An 11,601-nucleotide genomic window follows, 5' to 3' on the forward strand; every position below is an offset into this window, starting at 1 on the left:
TTATAGCCCATAGTAAGCGTACGAGTGGACCCCTCGTCACTACTTTTTCGAGGTTAGGCGGGATACTTACTGGGTACGCGTTGATTTACGTACTCATGCTACACTTGCTGCATATTTTTGTGCAGGTACACATATGTTTAGCGGCCTTGTGGGTGCAGAGGCGCGATTATGGCAGGGACTTAGGTGAGCTGCATTCTTTACAACGATTCGCAACCAACGGAGTCTCCCTCAGAGTATTGTATTTTCTTTTCCTGTCCAATTTGTATTCCGGACAGTTGTATTTTATTTTACATTCTTAGTTAATGCTTATACACTTGTGACACCGGGTTCTGGGATAATTATGGGATGTTAAGTATTGAAATTTGAAAACATTGTATTTATTCTGTAAATTCATCTTTTCCTAGATAAATTAAAGTAAATTTACGATTTCAAAAATATTAAAATGAGAATTTAATTAAGTATTTATTGTTGGCTTGCCTGACAGTGGTGTCCGGCGCCATCACCACCTTTATGGATTTTGGGTCGTGACAAAAAAAGTAAACAAAAATAAATTAGCAGGAACAATTTTGAGAGAATTGATCTATTTGTTAAATTAAAGTACAAACAGTCAGCATCTTTTCGTATCGAGTTACATTTTTTAATTCTGCAATTGGCTCATTCAGTTGCACAGTTTTTATATCTAATACTAATATTTAGTTGAATGCATATTTACATTATTTGAAAAAACATGTTATAGGAGTAGTGTTATATTGGTCTGTCAACATTTTACCGAGTCTTCTGGTTCAAATAGATAATAGATATAGATAGATAAATTATATAGAAGATAGATTTGGAGATGAACTGAATATACACTGACTGCTATTATATGTTGTATGGATGATTACAGTGAAATTTCTGTATGACCAATCAATTAAATTTGCTCCTCAGCACGATTGCAAACATCGGCATACAAGCCGCATAACTCACAATAGTGACATACTTTCTGCCTCTACTTCTTCCTATTACACATTAACATGTATTTTTCGGTAGGGGTCGCCAAAACCTTCACTGTAACCATGATATATGCTGTCAATACAAGAAGAGATTGGTTTCTGGTGAGGTCTCGCGACAGCAGTAATGTGGAAAGCAAGAAATGTATGTCGGAATTACCAGGACTATGGAAGCTTGTTGCAGTTTGCTGGAACCCAACCAATCTGTTGTTTCTCGTTGTCGTAAATCACCATTTTGTCTACCATAGAAATATCTGCATACATAAATCAAGAAAAGGAAAAAGAAGTTATAATGTGGAGAAGGAACTCTGATACTTCCTCTATCTGAGAAAGTGTCCTTGGAGAAAATGTTGGGTCATATATTCTTCTGTTTGATTATTGATATATCTCCAAGTTGTACCCTCGTACATTTTTTGACAAGACTACCTTGTTAAGTAGGGGATAAAAATGGTAACATGAATCCTATTTTGTTTTTACAAGGGGACACTATTTTTCAACATCTAGACAAGGAAAAGGAGACACTAAGGTTGAACAGTATAAAAAGATGCCTCGTTCTCTCATACCTCCAATGATATTATAATTTCCTAATCCAACCTCAGAACCATCCAATATGCCTAAGCATATATTGCCATGCTCCTGAGAGGAAACGAATATCAGTACTTATACTTTTCAACCGCAATATAAGCCTCATGGAGCAATTGAAGAAGGCACTTACAGTTCGAACAAGATAGGCCTCAGGTGACAGTTGAAGCTGAACATTTTTAGCTTTTGTGAAACTAAGTGTTAATGGCTTGAAGTAGCTCTTGGCATCATGAATGGATTTGAAGCTTTTGGAGCCTTTCCAGCAGACAGGTAAGCTTTTGTCGTCCACTGCCTCGGTCAGCTGCTTTGTATTTATGTCTTTCTTAATCTGAAATCAGCAATATCATAACTCATAAGCCCCAGTGTGAAAGGCAAACGCATTTAGGATTGAGGTTTTCTATCTTACCGAAGACACCAGAATTTTGTAAGCGTCAGAATTAAAGTAACTGTAAGTACTTCCGCTGTCAAAAATTATTGGTATACCCTTTATTCCAGTTGCCTGCCCACTGAATAGGAGATCTGCAGGTCCCAAAGAATAGTGTTTCCTGAAATCATAGTATCCGCTAAAGTTTATTCACATTGCTCACAAAGTCAAATTTTCCAAACACAAAAACCAACTACAGACAGAACATACTCTGAAGATGCACGCACAATAGGTGTCCAAACAATCCCAGAAGACGGGAGGACATCATCTCCAAAGAAAAGAAAACCTCCACCTTGCCCGCTTAAACAGTGACCTACTACATGCCGGATAAGACCCAAGCTACTCAGCTGTGATAGAACGCTTGATTTTCCATTTCCTAGACCAAGAATTCCATCGGTAAAAGGTGCAGGAGTAGAGGCTGGCACTTCTTGATTGTACCCACAACTGCAAAAGCGGATCCAAGCACATGAATCAGTTTTAGAACTGGAATAAAGTTGAAGAAACAGCATTTGTTTTGTTGGTTAACAATTTTAAAAAATTAGTTTTTGGGTACTCTACAAGTTTCTTACCCAAACACTAGAGGAGGTGAAACGGTGCTACCATTAGTGAATCTTAGTGGAAATGCGTCTTTCACCAGAACTCCCAACGACGAACCATGATCTGCATACTCAACCTCATAGTCGCATTGCTCGTCAGGGGTGTGACAGTGATGGTTTGCAGGCAAGTGAAGGGATGCACATACAGGATCCTTACACTTGACAATATTTTTATTCGGTTTGTACAGACTGTGAGGAGCCTGCAATGGTATAGATATATGCAGAAATTAGGAAAGATACTGGTGACCACTTGCATGACATTCAAATATTAAAACAACACAACAATTAATGACCCTTGGAGTGCGGCCCTTCCCCGGACCCTGCCTGAACTCAGGATGCTTTGTGCACTAGGCTGCCCTTTTTTTTTCAGCGTAACTTAAAAGAGCTAAGTTTATAGAAGGAAAAAGAAGAGTCACCGACCGGAGCGCATTTGGCACAAGGTGCATCACACTGAAGCCAAGTGAGATCACTACCAGTGTCTATATCAAGAAAGTAAGGTTTGGGAGGTTGGCCAACATTGATTGTCACCTGATAATACCTGCATATGAAACGAATAATTCGGGTTTAAGAGGGAGAGAACAGGAAACCAATCATGCAGTGTACAAAAATTCATACATGAATATAAAAGGAAATTCAAACTTAAAAACTAACAACAGATATTCTCTTGGTGAACAAAAGTTTCATCTCCCACAACATCCAAACCCGTATAAAAGTTGTCGGTTGGTATAAGTAAGAATGAACAAAGTTGCGCCAATAACTTAATAGGATCACAGCAAAACATCAATTATAATTCGTATACATCTTTCGGGAGCTTCAAATTCTCATTCCTTAAGGCCAAGCCTAATCTCCCTTCTTCTCCTTTCCATCCCTCATTCAAATTCTTCTTCATTTTCTCCAAAACTCTCAAATAATCATGTTGCAAAATGGTCAATAAAGTTGTTGGGCTAAGTCAGCCCAAAGATACTTCTAATACGGCATGATACTTGTCCGTTTTGGTCCAAGCCCGCACGGTTCCCCCGAAAGATCTCACGCCATTAAGAGTAGTCCTACACCTTGTATGCTTCACAATCTTTACATCTACCAATATGGGACTTCCTTTCCCACATAGAACAAAAGCACGAGGATGGAACAAAGCAGGGGCGGATCCAGCTTATTATATGTGGGTTCTCGGGAACCCAGTAGCTTTTGTATATACCCTGTATATATATTACAAAATTCACTAAATATCCATAAATATTTGATTGTGAACCCATTTACTTATTGTATATTTATTTAAGGTCGTTATAGGAACTCATAAACTTTAAATCCTGGATCCGCCTCTGGACCAGAGGGGATATGAGAGAATAACGAAATGAAAGAGAAGGATACAGCTACTCCCAGTGGAATCAGAGGACATGGCGATAACAAAGCTCGTTATGATACCATGGTTTGACTACCATCAACTAGTTATAGCTTCAGCAGTATAAACAGTACTATACAAATGTCCATTCTATGTTTACATTTACAGCTTCACACACCTTTCTTAGATTTCTAGAAAATCAGTACAACTTTTTTTCTGGGGGGTTGAAGAACCTTAAGTTTAGATTAAAGTCTTAAAGCACATAAAACTAGGAAATGTACAAGAAATTTCAAGGAAATTAAAAATGCCGAAAAATTACAAGACTATCAAAGCCAAAGAATATGATGAAAGGGCCGTACGGGTACCAGCATTCTTCTAAGCATAAGACTTCAGAAATAAAAACCAATAGAGAAAACTTGTTACACGCAAACGCAAAGATCATAAAATTCCTAGAAATCAAATAACAAAACCTTTAAAGAATTTGTGAAATTTTCAATCAACCCCTCCAAAAAAAAACAGCAGAGACTCATTGACCATTAGTAATCCAAGAACATAATAAAGTAAAATTCAATTGAAAAAGTAGCGGAAAAATACCCTTTAGGATACACGTTTCCAGCTAGAGGAAAAACAAGAGAGGAACCAAACTGGGACTGTTTCTTCCAAGAGGGACGAGGCAGACTAAAGGCAGAAAAACAACCCTTAAACGACTGAGATAGAAGTAGACAGTACAACGCCAATAGCACCCAAAAAGGTACTTTCCATTTTCCTTTCATGATTGATTGATTATAGGAGGTGGGGAGGGGGGGGCGGAAACCAAGAAAGATCAAAAAAAGTTTGATTCTGACTACAGAGAAAGACTGAGTAGGAGGCTGAACTGAACACCGTCCTCGTGTGGGGACTTCTGAGTTTTAGCGAATGAGAAATAAGCAGACTGCGTCAATTGCACATGTAGGAAAAAACAAGGAAAAGCTGACTTTGTGAATTGCACCTTCGTCGAACGCGGGGTAACGCGCTGGTAGAATACCGCGGAAACTGAGGTCGTTTTTCTTTTTTCTTTTTTTGGGGTCCAACACAAAATTTTCATTCCGTCTTTACGAGTTCGGTGAAGAATGCATCTTAAAAGATAATATGTGAAGTCTAATATCACGAGGATTTTCGGATGTATCCTCCAACTTTGAACAATTATTATTTTTCCTCTTCAAATCAAAATTAATATTTTAGAATATGTTATGAATATATTATATCATGGATGTTCATTTAGTACTCCGTTGTAAATAAGCTTCCTGAAGAAGTTTATTCATATGAGACTCCGCCATAAATACATTTATCTATTTAGTACTCTATTGGAAATAAGCCTCCTGAAGAAGCTTATCCTTTCGGTACTCCGTTATGGATAAATATTACCCATGATAGAAGATTATCTATATCTGGCACAACAGTTTAGAGCAGCAGCTTACAAGCAGCTTACACAGCAGCTTACAAGCAGCTTGCAGTAGCAGCTTACACAACAGCTTCCTTTCTTCTATAAATAGAGGAGAATTCAGTTCATTATGTACATAAGTTTGAAGTTTGAATAATATATCAGTTTCTCTCTATACTTGTCTTTACTTTACAGTCTTTATTTTATAACACATTATCAGCACGAGACTCTGCCATCTCGAGAAAATACTTTGAAAGTATCAGAGGTACGAACTTTCTTTTTCTAAATAATGTCAAATCTTTCTAAACTTGAGTTTGTAGCCCTGGATATATCGGGCAAAAGCTACATGTCTTGGGTGCTTGATGCCGAAATTCATCTTGATGCGATGGGTCTGGCAGACACCATCAAAGATAAAAATCAGGCATCAAACCAAGACCGTGCCAAAGCAATGATATTCCTACGCCATCACCTTGATGAGGGCCTGAAAATGGAATATCTTACTGTTAAAGATCCAGTCATACTATGGAGTAATTTGAAAGATAGATATGACCACCTGAAGATGGTCGTTCTTCCACAGGCACGTTATGATTGGACTCATCTAAGGCTACAAGATTTTAAATCTATCAGTGAGTATAATTCTGCTATGTTCAGAATTATTTCCCAATTGAAACTATGTGGTGATAATATTACTGATCATGATATGTTGGAGAAAACTTTCACCACTTTTCATGCCTCGAATATGCTCCTGCAGCAGCAATATCGAGAGATGGGATTCAAAAAGTATTCTGAACTTATCTCACATCTTCTTGTAGCCGAGCAACATAATGGGCTATTAATGAAAAACTATGAAAGCCGACCTACTGGTTCTTGTCCATTCCCTGAAGTGAATGAGATGAACTTCCACCAAGCTAAACGTGGAAGAGGACGTGGCCTCAGTCGTGGTCATGGCCGTGATCGGGAAGGAAACTCTAATCGTGGTAATAATAATGCACCAAAGAACCCTCCTCACCACCAGCAGTGGAAAAGGAAGGAACAAAAGCATGAAGCGATGCAAGCAGCAAAGCTAGAAAATGCATGCTATAGATGTGGAGGAAAAGGGCACTGGTCACGTACATGCCGTACGCCAAAGCACCTGGTTGAGCTATATCAAGCTTCCCTGAAGAAGACATAGAAAAATGTTGAAGCAAATTTTATTTCTGAAGATAATTTAGACTTCATGCATTTGGATGTAGCTGATTACTTTGCACTCCCAGAAGGAGAAACAAGTCATGTGATCGGTAGTGAATCTGTAGAGATATAAATATTTTAATTTTTGTTATTTGTAGTAGATAGTATAGTTATATAATTGTTGTACATAAATAAAAGTTATAATGTTTACTATCATATTTATTTTGTTTATGTCATTTTGAAAAATATGGATAATCCTCAAATTATGTTTGGATCAAAGACCAATCATGAAGATATTTGTGCAGTTGATAGTGGAACAATTCATGCCATATTCAAAGATCAGAAATACTTTTCTTATTTGCATAAGGAAAAAGTAAATGTTTCTATAATTTCTGATAATATAAGTTTGATTGAAGGCTCCGGAAGAGCTATTGTATTTCTGTCTAAGGGAACAAAACTTATTATCGACAATGCATTGTACTCCTCCAAGTCCCGAAGAAATTTGTTGAGTTTTATAGATATCCGCCGAAATGGGTATCATGTTGAGACAATAGATGAAATGAATGTGGAATATCTTTGTATTACAAAGAATATTTCTGGCCAGAAATGCATTGTAGAAAATTTACCAACTTTATCTTCTGGCTTATATTATTCAAAGATTAGTACAGTTGAAGCACACTCTATCGTAAACCAGAAGTTTACTGATTCAAATACTTTTGTGCTTTGGCATGGCCGTTTGGCCCATCCTGGATCAATAATGATGAGACGAATTACTGAAAATTCGAGTGGGTATCCATTAAAGAACCTGAAGATTCTTACAAATAACGAATTTTCTTGTGATGCTTGTTATCAAGGCAAAATGATCACTAGACCATCACCAATGAAGGTTGGCATTGAGTCTCCTGCCTTCTTAGAACGTATACATGGGGATATATGTGGACCTATTCACCCACCAAGTGGGTTGTTTAGATATTTAATGGTCCTAATAGATGCATCTTCAAGATGGTCTCATGTGTGCCTATTATCATCTCGCAACCTGGCGTTTGCAAAGTTATTATCCCAAATAATTCGATTAAGGGCACAATTTCCAGATTATCCTATAAAGGCTATTCGCCGTGATAATGCTGGAGAATTCTCATCTCAAGCTTTTGATGATTACTGTCTATCAGTTGGGATAAAAGTTGAACATCCAGTAGCTTATGTTCATACTCAAAATGGCCTTGCAGAGTCATTTATTAAATGACTGTAATTGATAGCAAGACCACTACTTATGAAAACAAAATTGCCCACTATTGTTTGGGGCCATGCTATCTTGCACGCAACATCACTTATCCGTCTCAAACCAACACATTATAATAAATATTCGCCGTCACAATTAGTTTTTGGTTATGAACCAAATATTGCCCATTTACGAATTTTTGAATGTGCTGTATATGTGCCAGTAGCACCACCACAGCGCAGTAAGATGGGCCCCCAAAGAAGGTTAGGAATATATATTGGGTTTGAATCACCCTCTATTATTCGCTATCTTGAACCATTGACGGGAGATTTATTTACTGCTCGATTTGCAGATTGTTGATTTGATGAAACAAATTTTCCACAATTAGGGGGAGAGAAAAAGGAAATCAAAAGAGAAATTGTGTGGAAAGTTTCATCATTATCTCACTTTGATCCACGTACCGCTATATGTAATCAGGAGGTCCAGAAGATCACCCATTTACAGAATATAGCAAATCAAATGCCAGACGCATTTACTGATTTGAAAAGGATAACTAAGTCACATATCCCTACAGAGAATGTACCTATCCGAATTGATGTCCCAGCAGGACCATCTATTAGCATGAGATCTAGTAAACCTAAAGCACGCCTGAACCGTGGTAGGCCTATGGGTTCTAAGGATCGAAATCCTAGAAAAAGAAAATCGACAAATGATTAAAATGATATTATGAAGGGATCTCCTGAAGAGACCCGAGATCTGATTAGTTATGAGATTCCTGAAGAAATCAATAAATCCGAGACTCAAGTGAGCGAAGAACTTTTAATAAGTTCTACTGGTGATGAGATTAATTTAAATCGATCTGAAATAGTGGTGGATAATATTTTTGCATATAATGTTGCACTTAACATTATGCAAGATAGTGAGGATTTTGAACCCCGATCTGTCGAAGAATGTCAACAAAGATCTGATTGGCCAAAATGGCAAGGGACAATTCAATCAGAATTGAACGCACATGCTAAAAGAGAGGTCTTTGGACCAGTAGTCCAAACACCTGCTGGTATAAAACCAATTGGTCATAAATGGGTTTTTGTGCGAAAAAAGAATGAGCAAAATGAAGTTGAAAGATACAAGGCTCGCCTTGTCGCATAAGGATTCTCACAACGACCCGGAGTCGATTATGAAGAAACATATTCACCCGTTATAGATGCCATAATATTTCGATATCTCATCAGTTTAGCCTTACGTGAAAGGCTTGAAATAATATATGATGGATGTGGTTACAGCTTATCTGTACCGGTCACTTGATAATGAGATTTACATGAAAATCCCTGAAAGATTTAAAATGCCTGAAGCATATTCAAAATCTCGGGAAATGTACTCAATCAGATTACAAAGATCTTTGTACGGTTTAAAATAATCTGGGCGCATGTGGTATAATCGCCTCAGTGAATATTTGTTGAAAGAGGGTTACATAAATGATGTTATTTGTCCATGTATTTTTATAAAGAAAATGGCATTAGAATTTGTTATACTTGCTGTTTATGTTGATGACATAAATCTTGTTGGAACTCTAGAAGAGCTCCAAAAGGCAATTGAATATCTTAAGAAAGAATTTGAGATGAAAGATCTTGGAAATACAAAACTTTGTCTTGGACTGCAAATTGAATATTTAGCAAATGGGATCTTTATGCATCAATCTGCCTATACAGAAAGGGTCTTAAAACGCTTTTATATGGACAAAGCGCACCTATTGAGTACACCAATGGTTGTTCGATCACTTGAAGTGAATAAGGACCCGTTCCGACCTCCAGAAGAGGATGAGGAACTCCTGGGTCCTGAAACACCCTATCTCAGTACAATTGGTGCACTTATGTATCTTGCTAATGCTACAAGGCCTGACATAACATTTTCTGTTAATTTACTAGCAAGATATAGCTCTTCTCCTATACGGAGATATTGGAACGGGATTAAGCATATATTGCGATATTTAAAGGGAACTCTTGATATGGGTTTATTTTATGCTAACAAAGATAGTGCAGATCTTGTTGGTTATGCAGGTTATTTATCTGATCCCCATAAAGCTAGATCTCAGACCGGGTACATATTTACATGTGGAGGTACTATCATATCATGGCGCTCCACAAAATAATCTATTGTTGCTACTTCTTCAAATCATGCTGAAATAATAGCCATTCATGAAGCAAGTAGGGAATGCGTATGGTTGATATCAATAATTTATTTTATTCGAGAAAAATATGATTTGGAATGTAAGAAAAGACCCACAATTTTATACGAAGACAATGCTGCATGCATAGCCCAATTGAAGGAAGGATTTATAAAAGGAGATAGAACGAAGCACATTTTACCAAAATTATTCTACACACACGATCTTCAGAAAAATGGTGACATTGATGTGCAACAAATCCGTACAAGTGACAATCCGACAGATTTATTCACCAAATCTTTACCAACTTCAACTTTTTGAGAAGATGGTATACAAGATTGGAATGCGGAGATTTAAATATTTGAAACAAGGTTTTCATCAGGGGGAGTAAAATATGAGATGCACTCTTTTTTCCTTATTAAGGTTTTTTTCACAGGGTTTTCCTTATAAGGTTTTTAATGAAGCAGCTAACAATGCGTATTACTAAATATGTATACTCTTTTTTCTTCACTAGAATTTTTTCCCACGGAGTTTTTCCTAGTAAGGTTTTAACGAGACACATTATCTTTTAATGAACATCCAAGGGGGAGTGTTATGAATATATTATATTATGGATGTTCATTTAGTACTCCGTTGTAAATAAGCTTCCTCAAGAAGTTTATCCATATGAGACTCCGCCATAAATACATTTATCTATTTAGTACTCTATTGGAAATAAGCCTCCTGAAGAAGCTTATCCTTTCGGTACTCCGTTATGGATAAATATTACCCATGATAGAAGATTATCTATATCTGGCATAACAGTTTAGAGCAGCAGCTTACACAGTAGCTTACAAGCAACTTACACAGCAGCTTGCAGCACCAGCTTACAAGCAGCTTACACAGCAGCTTGCAGTAGCAGCTTACACAACAACTTCCTTTCTTCTATAAATAGAGGAGAATTCAGTTCATTCTGTACATAAGTTTGAAGTTTGAATAATATATCAGTTTCTCTCTATACTTGTCTTTACTTTACGGTCTTTATTTTATAACAGAATACTTATTTTACTCTCTAAAACTTTTTCCTCTTTTTTCATTTCTTTAATATAATAAGTTTTTTTGCTTTAATGATATTATATACTTGCCATTAAACAAATAATTATTTTTTCGAAATATAAAAGAATGAGAGTAATAATCAAGCATACAAGTTAATGGCATTTAATAATGAAATAAATGAGAAAAATACAACAAATAATTTGGTCGTCTTAGTAATTTTTTAATAGCAATCACAATTAAATTTCACGATATTCATATAACTATGACATTTTTTCATCAGAGCCATATAACTATATTTTCTTACACAAAAATCATAGAACTTTCATTAACTCACACAAAAATCATAGTGAACGAAAAATACCACTTTCCCGTAGTATTCCATATTTTTTTATATTCATTTAAATATATAATAACCCAATTAAAATAAAAATGACCCGACCCGACCCAATACTCTCTCACACACACACACACACACACACACACACACACACATATATATATATATATATATATATATATATATATATATATATTAAAATAATAATTTTTAGTGAATCCTTCCCCCAAAATATACTATACTTTTATCTTTTATTTTTTTTTCAATATTTTTATTCAAATTATATTGATAGTATTATTATTATTATTATTATTATTATTATTATTATT

At 36.2% G+C, this 11,601-nt stretch overlaps 1 protein-coding gene across 3 annotated transcripts; it reads right to left on the minus strand.

Annotated features, from left to right (window-relative positions):
* Positions 1 to 836: 836 nt before the first annotated feature.
* LOC104104589 (aspartic proteinase Asp1) lies at positions 837 to 5,020 on the minus strand. Of its 3 annotated transcripts, none has more exons than XM_009612720.4 (9): positions 4,525 to 5,020; positions 3,012 to 3,129; positions 2,565 to 2,791; positions 2,206 to 2,439; positions 1,978 to 2,116; positions 1,705 to 1,899; positions 1,553 to 1,625; positions 1,150 to 1,243; positions 837 to 1,065 (listed from the first exon to the last, which is right to left on the minus strand). In XM_009612720.4, exons 1-8 carry the CDS (start codon positions 4,701 to 4,703, stop codon positions 1,155 to 1,157), a joined length of 1,254 nt encoding a protein of 417 aa, XP_009611015.1. In that variant the 5' UTR covers positions 4,704 to 5,020; the 3' UTR covers positions 837 to 1,065; positions 1,150 to 1,154. The 3 variants fall into 3 exon arrangements, with proteins under 3 accessions (XP_009611015.1, XP_009611017.1, XP_070047711.1); XM_009612722.4 differs by having other exon boundaries at positions 837 to 1,047; positions 4,525 to 4,863; XM_070191610.1 differs by having other exon boundaries at positions 837 to 1,243; positions 4,525 to 4,863.
* Positions 5,021 to 11,601: the final 6,581 nt, after the last annotated feature.

Source organism: Nicotiana tomentosiformis, chromosome 12, assembly GCF_000390325.3.
Source record: "Nicotiana tomentosiformis chromosome 12, ASM39032v3, whole genome shotgun sequence".
In the NCBI taxonomy this organism is placed as follows: domain Eukaryota; kingdom Viridiplantae; phylum Streptophyta; class Magnoliopsida; order Solanales; family Solanaceae; genus Nicotiana; species Nicotiana tomentosiformis.

Bases quoted from the DNA above. Each gene is read 5' to 3' on its own strand.
- LOC104104589 (XM_009612720.4), bottom strand. From the start codon at position 4,703: ATGAAAGGAAAATGGAAAGTACCTTTTTGGGTGCTATTGGCGTTGTAC. The intron at 2,792-3,011 runs GTCGGTGACTCT...ATACCATTGCAG, and splicing joins CTTGTGCCAAATGCGCTCCG to GCTCCTCACAGTCTGTACAA. The intron at 1,244-1,552 runs GTATGAGAGAAC...TTATGTATGCAG, and splicing joins AAATTATAATATCATTGGAG to ATATTTCTATGGTAGACAAA.